General features: G+C 55.0%; 1 protein-coding gene across 1 annotated transcript in view; it reads left to right on the forward strand.

Annotated features, from left to right (window-relative positions):
- OTOF (otoferlin) overlaps positions 1 to 14411 on the forward strand; it is a 91393-nt gene that overhangs the window by 37980 nt on the left and 39002 nt on the right. Inside the window, 2 exon segments of the mRNA XM_089923384.1 lie at positions 508 to 689; positions 13402 to 13475. Of these exon segments, the coding sequence (XP_089779510.1) occupies positions 508 to 689; positions 13402 to 13475 (256 nt within the window).

Here is a 14411-nt window from a genome sequence, read left to right on the forward strand (position 1 = left end):
TGAGCAGGAAGAAGTGCTGACCTCACGCCTTTGAGGGTGTCCAGGGCCTGGGCTCCTCTCCTGAAGGACGTTCTCAGCTCATGTCATCAAATCCCCAGAGAGCATCAGGAGCGAGGGGAAGTCAGCTGATTTCAGACAGACCAGCCCTGGTCCCCACAGGCAGCCCTACACCATGGGGACACTGGAGGATGCTCTTGATTATGTGTCCAGTGGACTCGGCCCACCCCCAGCCCAGGCTCAGCTGCCAGGCGTGGGCCCCCCACCTCGGGCACCAGGGAGGAGGAGTAGAGCCACATGCAGCAGGATCTGGAGCCACAGCCCATTCAGTTGTCAGTCTTTCTGAGCCTCTGTTTTTCTCATCGGCAAAACGGGAAAGTAGGGGGAGGATAGTACCCAGCTTGCCTTAAGGGCGTGAGAGCACCTTGTAAAAATCACAGAGCAGCGGAGGACAGGGGATTGTGATTGTTATTGCCGTCCCAGCCGCTCACCACCCATCTCTCCCTCCAGACCAGCCTGTGCGTGGAGGTCCGGTATCAGGCCACAGATGGCATGGTGGGCTCCTGGGATGATGAGGACTTCCTGGGGGATGAGCCCCTTCACGAGGAAGAGAAGGACAGCCAGGAGACAGATGGGCTGCTCCCTGGTTCCCGCCCCAGTTCTCGGCCGCCGGGCGAGAAGAGCTTCCGGAGGTAACAGGCTGGGCCCTCTGCCCCCAAAGACACAGGGAGGAGGCCTGGGGCCTGCTCCCCTGGAAGGCCCCTCTAGGCCTGGGCTCAGAGTACAGACATGAGTTGCTGGAGAGACATACAAGAGGAGGGAAAGTGTTTCTGCAGCATCCCCTGCACCCCGACTCCAGAGCTCACTGGGGAGGCAGCAGGGTATCTGCGATCAGGCTGAGGGGCCAGGCCTGCCCGCTACCCTGAGGGAGGCAAAGTTCTAGGAGGGTGGACTCTAACATGGGTGGAAGAGGCTAGACCTCCTGCCTCCTCAAAGAATGCGAAAAGCAGACAGGAGGAGGCCCTGATCTCTCTGGCCCAAGACCCAGCAGTGCCAGACCAGCCCCAGGCAGCCTGGCCTCTGCTCTGGCCCGGTGAAGGCCCAAGAGAGGGAGGCTTCTTCCTGCCGGAGTGAAGCCAACGGTTGTGGTCGGGACCTGGCCTCTATTCTGTTGAGAAGACCGCATCCCAACACCCTAGGTGTCCAGGATTCACACCTTCAAATGTCCAGTCACACACAGAGGACAGGATGCTGTGTCCAGGCCTACTCGTTTCAAATGTACTAGTTTTACAAAAAAGAAAGAAAACGCAACTGTATTACTCTCAGAGCCCAGAGAGACAGACTCAGGTTAAACACTGTCTGCAGGCTCCTAGGCCACTGGGAATAATGTGTAAAACACAGGTAAGTCAGCGGTGCGTCTGAAGGATGCGGGTGGGTTTGGAGAGGGGGGTATGCTCCCCTCCCATTGGAAACCTCTCCCTCCCATCTCCTTCCACCCTGTCCTCTCCAAGTAAAATTGATTCAGTACTTGTTCTGAAAAAACACAGATGCTAAATTAGGGTAATTGAATTTTATACTTTTATTGTATGAATATATTTTCCTTCTTTGCCCTTGAACCACTCCCCACCCCACCCCCTTCACACACACCCCAAGACATATACAAGCTTCAGACCCCGGGAGCCAGGTGGGGAGTAATCATAGTAAGTCCAAAGGAACCATGCCTGTGGCAAATGTTGCTGGACCTGTGTGACTCCAGGTCAGCCATGAGGTGGTGGCATCGCCCAGGCCAGCTCAGAGACCGTTCTCCTTAGACTCCAGGCTGGGTAGCGTAGAGGGAGCGTGTAATCTGGCCTCAGGAGACACAGGTCTGAGTCCCAGTTCTGCCTCTTACCAGCCTCGTGACCCTTGGCCAGTCACTCCTACCCTGTACCAGGGGGCTCAGGGCAATGGGAACCCTCACCCTGCTGCTGGGAGAGCTGAGGGATGATGGAGGGTCAGGCTGTAACTGGAGTGCCAGGTACTACCCCACGTAAGGGCTGGTAATGAACAGGCTCTTGGACGATGCAGAGGGTTAGGAATCGGGCTGGAAATGGTGAAAAGAGGAGCAGGGACGCAGTGGGGAATGTGGGGATGCTGACACCTAGGGTACCATCTGGTCCTCATCCTCTGTCCCCATGGAGAAAAGAGCTTGTCTGTGGCTACACGTGGGCTTTAAGAAAGGGCTTTCTGGGGACAGACTGGACGCCACGTGAGAGCCATCAGTTGCAGGGAAAGGAACGCTGGCTCCAGATCAGGAGAGCTGAGTCCCATTAAGTCGCATCCTGACTGCCACTAACTAACTGACTTTGGAAAAGTCATTAGCCCCTCCGGGTTAGTAACAGGAATGGGTTGAGCATCCTGGCTGCCCTCCAACTCTGACATCCTGAGGGAACCAGGGATTCCCCAGGTCCCGTGGGTAGCGCGTGTGGAGAACAACCCCCTGGAGCTATGGAAGCCAAGAGGGCAGCCCTGTCGCTACAGCTCCGGCAACGCCGAGCCAGGTCCTCTCTCATCCCACACAAGTGGGCCAGGGTGTTGATGGAGGGAACAGTGAGATGATGCAGTCAAGCATGAGGGGCTTTGGTCCTGGACCTGCAGACTGTCCTGGGCCCCAGGAGTACGGAGATGGAGACGGTGCCTCTATCCTCCCTCACGTTATAGCCTGGCTTTCCCATCTCCCCAGCAGCAGCAGGAAGCAAGAACGGGAGGAGAAGTTTTGTCCCAGAGTTTGAGAATGGGGAGAGGGCGACGGCCGCACTCAGAGCTCCTTGTCTCCTGGGGGCCACGGCCTGCTTTGGAGGGGCTGGGTGTGTGCACAGATTCCCGGCTGCACTGGGGCTGCCAACCCGGACCCTGAGAGCACCTCAGGGTGGTGCCACTGCCACATGTTCTCTGGCCAGGCCTGGCCGTGCAGCCAGCAGGCTGGGGGCAGGGGGAGGGCAGAGGGGTGAGGAGAAGGTAGAGCTGGTTTAGGGAATCTATGCTTCTCCTGTGGTTTAATTCTAGCTGCCTGCATGGGCCAATGAGTTCTGGGTCAAGGAGTGCACGGTTCCAAGGGGAACCCGGATTTGGCCTCGCAGCCATAGGTGTTATGTCTCACCCTCCTCACGTAAGTGCCAGCCAGCCAGCCCTGTCAGCTCTGGGGTCTGGGAGAACGAAGGAATAGGGAGAAGGAAGGGATGTATGTGCCCAGGCTCTGACCCCAAGTCAAGTCCTCCTTTGCCCACATCTGCTCCCTGTCCTGCAGCCCCTCCTGGGAAGGCACATTGCTTTGTAGGTCAAGGTGCCCAATCTACAGGGTGCCTCTCTGTTGTTTTCCCAACAAGAAAACTTCATTGCTGGTAAGCAACGGTCTCTCACCTGGTTGTCTGGATCCACAGGGGTCTGGTGTGGGAATCTATTCCTCCCTGTCTGATGTGGCTGCGTGGGGTGCTTGCTGGAGGGGTCGGGGGGCTGGTGGAGTGAGTGGCAGGAAGCAACCGGAGGCCCAGGACTGGTGGCATGAGGCATCCTTTCCATGGGGGGCAGAGGAGGCTGATGTGGGGAGGTCTCCCTGCAGGGCCTAGGTCCCCAGGGCTGGGCTCCTGCCATCTGCCCTCACCACCCCCTGGAAGGGGCTCTGCAGACATTCCTCTATACTCCCAAGGCCTTAAGTATCTTCCCAGAAGCTCCTCCCATTGGACCTCAGGGAATGACCACTGGCAGCTCTGCCTGAGCAGTCCCCCAGCCCCCAACCCACCACCACCCGCCCTCCCACTAACCCTCTCCTCCCATGGTTCCATCAGGCCCAGGCCCTGGTCGGTCTCCTCCCATGGTTCCATCAGGCCCAGGCCCTGGTCGGTCTCCTCCCATGGTTCCATCAGGCCCAGGCCCTGGTCGGTCTCCTCCCATGGTTCCATCAGGCCCAGGCCCTGGTCGGTCTCCTCCCATGGTTCCATCAGGCCCAGGCCCTGGTTGGTCTCCTCCCATGGTTCCATCAGGCCCAGGCCCTGGTTGGTCTCCTCCCATGGTTCCATCAGGCCCAGGCCCTAGTCAGGCCCTCTGAGCCACTCTGGCTGCTTCTGTAGGCCCTGCCTCCAAGTCAGCAGCCTCTGATTTCAGCAGGCTCTTTGCACAATATGCCCGGGAATGTCCCAGGAGGCAGTGCAGTGCCATGGAGAGCACAGGGCTCAAATCCCAGCTCTGCCCTTTGGAGCCCCACTTTACCACCTGTAAGATGGGGGATGCTGTTGCCTCACAGGAGTGTTAGGGTCCAATGAGATAATACATGTGAGCTGCCCACCGCAGTGCTGGCCCGTGGCTGGTGCTCAGCCAGTGTCCCCTTCCTTCCTTCTCCCTTTCTGCAGTCTCCATGTTACCCCACCACAGCTTGTTCTACCCTGAGCAGCATCGGACCTTTTGGCCCAAGATCCTTCTCGGCTCTGGCCATCCCCACCCTACTCTGAGGGCTCTGCCAACAAAGCCGCCTACAGCCGGAGCTTCACCGCCGCTTGGGCCCAGGCCAGGGTCTCAATCGCTCACAGGACTCCCTCGCCCCCCCAGCTGTCGGTGTTGCAGAGAAGGAATGAACTACTAACCCCGTGCGCACTTTGCTCTCAGAAGCACAAAATCAGGGTTCTGGGCCCCTGCGTGTCAGTGTACATCTGCCCTGTTGGCTGAAGAGAGAGGAGACTTTGGCCCTGAACGCACACACATGCCCGGGTGCTTTCTCATGCTTACCTGCACATATGTTCTCTCTCTCCATGACACCAGGGAGCTGCACACAGCACCAGGTTCTGGGCAAAGGACCCCTGTTAGAAAGGACAAAGAAGGGAACCCAGGCTTAATCTCACAACTGCACTTCAGAGACTTGGGGCTTTCGTGGATTCCCTGTATCCCATGACTCTCCTCCTCATTTTCTCCACCTGCCTGGCCCTCCGGCCCTCCTCCTGCCCAGCCCCGCTTCCTGGTGTCCCTGCTGGGCTTCTCTCTGCGGGGTCTCATCCTGGGGGAAGGGAGGGAGCGGGCCACATTTCTTGTTCTCCTTCTGGATCATTCTTCTACTCCAGTGGAGACCCATAGAAGAAGGTACCTCCCTCCTATGCCTGGGGCCAGGGGCCAGCTGGGCATGTGTGCATGCCTGGGGGCTCTGACGGAGATGTGCATGGGGCATGTGCCATGGGGTATGCATAGACGTGAGTGTATGGGATCTACACACCCAGCCTCACCCCCAGAGTGCAGGGTTCCCACAGCCCCTCCCCCACCTCCCTCCAACAGGCCGAGCCCCAGAGCTTCAGCCGCTCCCAAGCAGCCTGGAGGAGCCAGGGTCAAGGCCATGCTGAGATCTGGGGTGAAGCAGTGCTCAGGAGACTCCCCCCAGACTTAGCCGCCTCACCTGAGGTAGGGGTCCTCTTCACCCCCTGCCTGGGCCTGAGCGCTCAAGTGAGACCTCACACCGTGCAGCACTAAGATCCCAGAAAACCCTCAATCCCCCAGAGGCCGCCATATTGATTCCCCCCCCCCCAGCCTCCATGGCTACTTCTAACTGTGCACACAGAGCGATGGGGGTGGGAGCTTGAGGAAGAGGTGAGTGAAACTGAGACACAGAGAGAGAGAGAGAGAGAGAGAGAGTGTGTGTGTGTGCTGGTTGAGGAACAGAACTTACCTGGCCAGGCTGGGACACTTAAAAATACAATGTAGACTCTAGGAGGAAAGTCAGGCCCAACCAGGGCTTCACGGAGAGGTCCCCTAGCAACAAGGATGACCGTGAGGTCAAACCTCTCATCCCCGCCCCTTGCGGCTGAGTGACTAAGGGCAGGCAGAGCCCCAGCTCCCCCGTTTGGAAGATAGGATAATGATACCACCTTGTGAGACGGCGGGCATTAATATGTCAAGGCATGTCTAAGTTCTCCCGCAGGGCCGCGCAGTTATTAATGTTAGTTGTAGTCACAACAGTGCTTGTAGTAAAATCACAGAGTATTATTTTTTCACAGAAAGAGGGTCTTTTCCCTTCTGCATTTCCACACTGAGAGTGTGGACCTGTGTGCAGCCTCTTAGCCGGCCCAGGGGCCTGCAGTGTGTGAGGAGGGGTAGGGCATGCGTGTGCCAGGTGCTGACTACCAAGTTGCAAGTACACACTGTTCTCTGGCCTGCTGTGTGCCCGAGGGGGCCACCGCTGGGCCAGCCTGACACCTGTCTGCCATTTCAGAGCAAACCCCCAAAGGGAAAGAGAAAAAGCGTCAGATGTTATCATTTAGGTACACAAATTCCACCTTCCTGACCCACCCTTGCCCACTCTCAGGTGATACCCTTCCCCTTCCAGTTCCTCTACTGCAAAGATTTTCAAACTTTTCAGGGTCACCCAGTTCTTTAAAAAAATCATAGACAAAAAAACAAATTTCCCTCGAAACCTGGATCAATAATTCAGAGAACGACAGCCCCACTTGGATTCATGTGGGGTTGGGGCCAGTAAATCTCCCGTTCGGCCCTCATTCTCGAAAGCTCGTTGGAGCCCACGCAGCTCTCAGCGGGTCCCAGTGGGGGCCCAGGCCTGGCCAGACCCCCAACCAGGCCCGGGGCCAGAGCAGGGCTGCTGAGACAGTCTCCCCTTCTCTGTTCTCTGCTCGGTGGTCTCAGCTGACTGCAGTAGCCAGAGACCTCGCTGATGTTAACTCCTTCGAAAGGAGGTACAAACTGGCCAGCTGTGATCCACTGGTCAGGACCTGAGCTGTGAGGGATTGGAGGCATGCCTACCCGGGCAGGGTCTGTGCCAGGACAGGGTGTGAGGAGAGGAAAAAATTGCTAATTGTTATTCACTTCCTTCCCCTCATCCTCATTGCCACAGCATCAGGGAAGCACTGAGAGAACATTCCAGAAGGGCTTTCTGGAAGCCTCCCTAAGGAGGAGGAGGAGCCCTGCTCTGAGCCCTGGAGCAGTAGCTGGCTTACAACTGCAGGCCCAGAACCTTCCTGGCCCACCTTTCTTCTCCGAGGCCCTCAGAGCTGGGGGGCCCCCACTCTATTGGAGGGGATCAGGCATGGCAAGGAGAGGAGGGTGGCCCAGGCCTGGACGGTAGCCAGGCTCATCTAAACTTGTGTTCCCTGTGGAACCTGCAACACACATTCAGAAATCACCAGACCCTGACCTGGGGGAGGAGATCAATGGGGACCTTGAGGCCTCCTCCCTCCCCAGGGCCCCAGGTTCTCCTAGGCTTGGGGTCAGTGGGACAGTGGCCACCAGCCCCACTCCTGTGAGCTCCTCCCCAAGAATCAGGACCACAGTTCCCCTCCTCCCCAGGGCAGAGCCTGGGCCATGGGGCCCCTACCCAGCAGGCTTAGGCTTGCTTAAGTGAGAGGCTGTGGGGTGAGGGCTCTCTGGGACAAGGAGGCCCCTGGGGAGCGTGGGGGTCAGCAGGGCCAGGGGCTAAGTCTGCGAGTGTCTCTGGTTCACACCCTCTCACACACATCCCCTTGTCTCCTCATTTCTTCCCCCTACTCAGCAGACAGAAGACCAAGGGAGGCAGAGATGGCGAGCACAAGTAGGTGGCCGAGGCCAGGGTGGAGCCTGTGCGGCTCCTGAGAGGGAAGGGTCCTCAGCACAGGGTACAGATGGCGGGGGGCCCAGATCAGTGGTGGAACCAGCAACGGGTGATGGCAGGGCGAGGGAGGTCTCTCCATCTGGCCATGGGGGCGAGGCACAGGGTGGTGTCAGGGTGGGTGCAGGCCTTCTGGTTTCCACTCCCTCCTCCCTCCTTTCAGTGTCTCGATTCCTCCTCCACTTCCCTGTTCAGTCCCCCATGCCTGTGGGCAGGCCTCGAGCTATCCCTGTGAGGGAGGGAGTGGGGACGGCCCAAGATGCCAATGGCTGTCCAGCAGAGCCAAGGCAGGGCTGGGCTGGTGGACATGCAGTGCTGGAGGCCCAAGAAGGACAAACTGTGGGCACCGAGTGGCCACAGGGGCTGGCCGGAGCATGAAGCCCAGAAAGCTAAGGAGAGATGACCCCTCTCTGGTGGTCTTCACCATCTCCATTCCCCAGAGGACTCCAGATGGGAGGGGCCGCCACAAGGTCAGGGGGAGACAAGTGGGTCTTTCAGCCTCCCTAGAGCTTGCATCATCTCAAGGATCTTCTAGCATCACAGGGAATTCACAAGGGCAGTGGCAGTCAGGGCTGACCACACTGGAGCTCTGCTCCAACACCCATTCTTACAGATGACAAAGCTGAGCCCCAGAGAGGGGAAGCAAGCGACTCCGGAAGAGGGGAACACAGCTGGGACTAAAACCCAGAGAATTTAACTCCCAACCCAGAGTTCCCGATAGGCCCAGTAAGTTTAGAGCACCTGACTATATTCTAAATTTAATTCTCCGATCACATCAACAAGAGCTGAAAAGCCAGGAATGTGGTCTTTAGTTTCCAGATAGGGAAACTGAGCCCCAGAGATGTTAAGAGATTTGCTGAAAACCGTGGTCTCAATAAGTTAAAAATTAGTCGACAAGACAATATCATGGCGACAGCAGGATTATTTGTATAGGGATCTGAAGTGATGAGCACTGGTGTGGGCTTGGGGGATCTGCTTGCATTAAGATCCCGGGGACTCCCAGTCTCATTTAACAAAAGCATATTGAGTTCCAACTCCCGCTTGTTATACATGAGCAAAAAGCATGACAACAAGGCAATGGCACCGTGAGGGGAAATTCGGGCCCAGAGACTTGAAGGATCGGAGAGTTTCCCAGGTTACAAGCAAGGGAAGAAGCCTCAGGCAGACAGCATGTGCCAGACTTGGAGAGGAAGCCAGGGAACAGGATCTTGGGGGGTGTGGGAGATGACATCAGACTGCTGAGCTGGGGGTCCCACTTAGGGAGAGGGCTCAGGGTCAGGTTTTTGCATGGATAGTTGGACATAAAAGGCCCGTATGAGACACAAACAACCTGCCGGTCTCCCAGGCTCTCTGTCTGAGATCGGTGATGCTCTAAGACCCTTCTTGACTTCCAGCTCCCCAGTCTGTCCTGGGCTGGCCTGATCCCTTTGGACTCAACGGTACTAAGGGGTGCCTCACAGTGCGAGCATGTAGTAGGCCCATGTAAATGCTGGTTCCCTTGCACAACCCCATCCTAATGTCCTGACATTTCCAATTCACAGATGAGATGAGTAAACTGGCTTTCATTCTTATTTTAATGTGTAGAGCCTCAGGATGACTGAAAGGGTAGGAAAATGGGATTTCTAAGAAGAGATTAAACAAGCTGAAATTCTTTAGCCTGAAGAAGAAAGGCTGTGGGAGCAGTTTTAAATCTCTGAAGGCTTATTGTGTGGCAAAACTGGTTAGTTTCTAGCTCTCCTGAGGAGAAACAAGAGGAAAGAGAGAACCATAAACCCTGTGTCTCTTAGGTAGGAGTTTGTTTCTCCCAAATACCTGAGGCCTGAGCTAATGAGCCTTGACAGCTTCCACTGCAGGCAGCCGGGAGGGCAGAAGCCCCAGGCAGCCATGGCCTGCGGTTCATTTCCAGTCCCACCCCTCTAAGTCACAACCTCCACAATAGCACAGAGACCTGACTGAGACCCAGCTCACTAAATTTAATTTGGCGAATGTTTCCAAGTCATCACTGGATAGTTCCAAGCTCTCCCCTAGGACCCCAGGTGCATTACCCAACCACAAAGACATTCTTAGCCATGGAACGAGCAAAGAAATCATTAGGTCCATAAATGAAAAAAGAGTTTTAAATGAGTGAACTAACTAGACTTCTCTCTAGAGAGAAATAGCTACCTAAATTGTGTGTGCATATCATTCTGACTGTCATGAATCCAGCAATGGGGAAGCCCAAATGTGATCATAAACCCTCAGAGGGTCCTGGGAGGCCCACCTCCCCAGCTCCTGCTTCTCAGGCTTTCAGGCAGCCACGAATAAAGGAGCCACTTGGTTGCAAAGTGGTTTTTCACCAGGTTGATTATTGGCTTGTTTTCTTTGTCTGTTTCTGTCCATATTATACCTTTAGTAATTGGAGAAACATCTAGACCAAATGCAGAATTTAAAGCAAAGAAACATCAGTACATCAGTAACCTAATCAACAATTTACCTTTTTTGAAATCTAAGTCTTAATACAAGTGGATAATCTTCAAAATTCCCTGATTAAGTTAACATTTATTTCAAAAATAACCTTTACCCTTTGCCAAGAGAAGCAGGCACGATGGGCAACCGATGGGCAGTGAATTCTGATGTGTCACCAATCAGAAAATTACAAAGGGCAGTGATAGCTGATGACATCATGCTCTGCCACCCACCACAGGAGTGAAGAGCTAGTCACGGAAGAGAAATGAATAGGTGCAGAGCCTACAGTAAGAATTCTGGGAATTACACTTGCCCTACATAGTGTGCATTTGTTTGTAAAGGGATGTCACCATTTTGAGATAATCCCAGGTACACAGGAATCCCACCAATGAACTTATCCACTTGATATGGTTAAAATCATGCAGGGTCTGGGGAGAGAGGTTTCTCCTTTGAATTGCTTCACGGTGTGGTAGACAGTGGTCTGATAAGTATAGATTTTTTAGTCTCAATCTTTGCTTCCAAATTATGTTTGTTTTAAGGCCTAGAGTGACTTTCAAATTCAAGGGCCATAACTGCCCAAGGGAAGCCCCAGGCCATTTTCCACTTGGATGGGTCCTTGGGACCAGCATCAGTAATCCGCAATTCCCTGCTACCCAAACCCCCTCTGGGCCTCAGGCAGCAGGACCAGATCCAGTATCAGAATGCAGAGTGGGTGGCTTCTGCAGGCAGGGCCTGCTCTGACTCCATACATGGCTTTGACCTACCATCTCAGAGCACTTTCCTGGGGGACATTAGGGCAGGGTCGGGGGTGGGGGGATGGGACTGGGGTTGTGTGGCTGGAACAGACTGTGTGATGGCAGCGTGTAAGTCACACACGGACTGGGGCTGGGGACTCTAAGGATGACACAGCCCAGGAATGGCCAAGAAGTGATTGTACACAGTCAGCACAGGGCCCTCCTGGGTAAGGCAGGAGAGCAGCAAGGCTGGGAGGAAAGGAAACCCAAACGCTGGGACAGGAAGCAGAGAGAGGGCCCACACTAGGCTCACTTCTTGTTGCAAGAGTCAGAGTATGGCCGGCACCCCTGCCCTCAAGGCCACCAAGCAGGGAGAAATCGCACAGGATGGTTCGTTGTAAGCCAGGCGGGATGGTTCCTTTCTCACCACCATGCGACTGTTTTTAATGGGCTCACTGGTGGGTGCAGTGTTAGGTCACCAGTAATTTAATATTTATAGCCTTCTCTTCCCAAAATGTCTTGATGCTTATATTACTTTGAATGAGCCCCCTCTCTGTAAACATGGGCCCGGTCCGTGGGACTCTTCACAGATAACGTGCCCATCTGCAAGTCGTGCTGGCCCCATGGAGACTTTCTGCCAAAGTTCCAAATGGTCAGGACGGGATTCACACCCCCAGAGAAGTGCAATCCCACAGCAGCAAGGATGCAGTGGAAGTATTGCCGGCCTGGGAGGTGGTAGCTTCAATCCCAGCTCTCTGAACCTCAGGTTTTTCATGGGTTGAACGAGGAGAAGCATATGTCCCTCCCAGGACTGCTATGAAGATGAAATGAGCAAACATCTGGAAAAGCCTTTGGCCCAGATTAGTGGCTCAAGAAAGGTTATATAATCTCTTGTTGGGGAGAAACTTTTAAAGATAACTCCAAAGGCATCAGTTTTCTTTTTTTAGAGTGCTTTCTTTCCCTTTCCTCCTGTTGATATGTCCTGGAAAACGTGATCCCGGATAGTGTGAAGAGATCAGTGCTACCCCAGCCTTCTTTCACCCACCTCGTGCCTTTTTAGGAAATCATGAAGATGCCACTGTTTCTTAAACTGTGAGCTGGTGCCACACGAAAGAGGTGGTCCTCAGTTGCTCTCTCACTGGGACATAGACACATGCCTCTTCATGTCTTGCCAGGCATATGAAGAGTATAGAAAAGGCCTGGAGCTAGGATAGGGCCAGGTTGAGGGGAGGAGAGGCTTGAGATTTCTAGGCCATCTCTACAAGGACAGAAAGGTTTTCCCCAATCTCACATGACCCAGCAAAAAGAACAGGGGTTCTTCATTACAGATAATGAGATGTGGTCAATGGAATAAAGCTTTTCTAACTGCTTCAAACCTCAACTGTAAACTGTGGTCAATAGTATCCTCCTCAAAGCTTGCTGTGGAGATTAAATTATTTTTTAAATATGTTTAAAAAAAAAAAAAAAGAACAGGGGTTCTCAGGGAACCATAGCCAAACCTCCACAAGGAGATGCCTGACCCAAAGATGGGTGGGCCCTGCTGCTGTAGGTGAGCTCAGGGTTGGAATCTGCACCCCACCCCACCTAGCGATGGGGCCCAGGATGACAGGGGCACAGCCAGGAGGAGGGAGAATGGGAAGTGGACGGAGTCAGGTGTCCAGCTCATGCAATATTGATGGGGTAATGGAATACTGCACTTTACTGCCTGTTGATCCTACTCCTGGCCCCTCCTGGACCAGGGATCACAAGCTCAGCTGCGGGGACATCACTGAGGGGACAGTGAGGACCCCCTGCCCCCTTCCCTCAGGCCCCCTGACTGCAAGGCCCTTCTCCTGGGGGCACAAGGCCACACCAACCAGAGGAAGAGGTAGGAACTATGGAATCTGCCATACGTTCCTGGGGGTTGGTTGGGGGTGGGGGGGTGGAGGTTCTGTAGTGAGAGGGGACAGGCAGAAGGGGCAAAGCCAGGACCAAAGATAGAGACGGGAAAGGGCCCATCTCCTTCTTTTCACTGGGGACCCAGAAGAATCCAAAGGCACAGAGAGGTTGGGAAAGACAAGGCAGGCTTCGAGCACCAGAGCCATCTGAGAACTAAGCAGCTAGTTCCAACCACACTTCCATCAGTCTCTGTGCCTCTGAGTCCCGTTTCTGCCCTTCTGTTCTGATGCTTTATCTCTGGTTGTCTGGTTTTCTTTCCACTCAGCCGAGGTGGGGTGCACGGTCGGGGAGGATGAACTTGGCGGCACTGGCGGAGCTCAGAGCTCCAAGACTGGACTGAGGGGGCTGGGATCAGGACCCCGAGGGGCTCCAGTTGAAACGGTTCTTTCCACCTGAAGGCCGCCTTTACTGGTCGCCGTCCCCGACCTGCTCCTGAGTGGTGTGAAGACATGGGGAAGGAGGAAGTGGTGGGGTTTCCTCTGCCCTAACTCCCCCTCACGGCTCCCAACTTGGGAAATTTGGCCCCAAATATATCTTGGGACCAGTAGGTGAGGGGCTGGAGCTTGGATCTCCCTTTCCCTTACGTGTTCTTTCGGGTTTTGCTCTTCTATGTCTGGGTGTCTTCCTCCCGGCGTCTATCTCCTTCCACCTCATTCTGGCGGCCCCCTCTCACAGATCCGGGAGGAGCGTGTTTTCCGCCATGAAGCTCGGCAAGAACCGGCCTCACAAAGACGAACACCAAAGACAAGGTATGGACGCGCGCCCCCGCCCACGGTCCAGGCGGCCCCTCTCTCCCCTCCGGTGACCAAACCCCTCCTCTCCGCGGGCAGCGCCCCAACGGGCTCTCCTGCTATTGGCCGGCGAATACACCTGGGAGGGGCCTGGCCTCTCATTGGCTGGAGGAGAAGCCGGGTCCTGAGAGTGGTCCTCCGGAAGGAGGCGCCCCGAGGGCTGAAGGTGGGTAGCGCGTTTCCTCCGGTCTAGAACTGAGCAGCAGAGCCCCTCAGTCCGTTGGGCTCATCCTGCCCTCTTTGCTCTCGTTCTTTCTTCTCCACACAGAAGCCTAGAGATTTTTAATTAGAGGAGGGAATAACAAAAACAAAAAAAAGAGAAAGTTATTTGGGCAATTCCCTATTTCTGGGGGAAAATCAGAGTCCTGAGAATGCTTGCTCTGTGGCAGGACTCGCTCTCCTGCCTTTTCCCCGTGACCTCTCACGAGGCTGCAGGGACGGCCCTGGGGGAGACAGGCAGGGTGGGTCCTGGAAGACTGGAGTGGCCTGTGGCACTGGTGCCACCGGAGCAGCAGGCTGGGGAGGGCGCAAGACAGCTATTTAAGAGGAGGCAGGGAGTACAGTTGGAATACAGGGGAGAAATGGAGTGTATTAGGGGAGCTGTGTGTAGCTTTCTAACCCAGGTCTGTAGATCACACACCCATCCTCAGGGCTCCTGGCTTCCCTCCCCAGCATCCCCTGTGTGGCCCACTGGCCCCAGAATCTCTCTCTTTGTCTTTTGCCCCTTGCGAATTCCAGCTGTGCCTTTTGCCTTCCTAGATTGGAGAGGGTAGAGCTGCCGGTTGAGACTCAAACCCACCATCCTTGGGTGGCTTCTCAGAACCGTCATTCCTTCATCTAATTGGATTAGTACACATCAGTACAGGGTTAGGTTCTGAATTCCATCAGCTGTTT

The sequence above is a fragment of the Delphinapterus leucas genome, chromosome 13, assembly GCF_059928025.1.
Source record: "Delphinapterus leucas isolate spDelLeu-1000000601 "Yukka" chromosome 13, BTC_Dleu_Yukka2, whole genome shotgun sequence".
NCBI classification, from domain to species: Eukaryota; Metazoa; Chordata; class Mammalia; order Artiodactyla; family Monodontidae; genus Delphinapterus; species Delphinapterus leucas.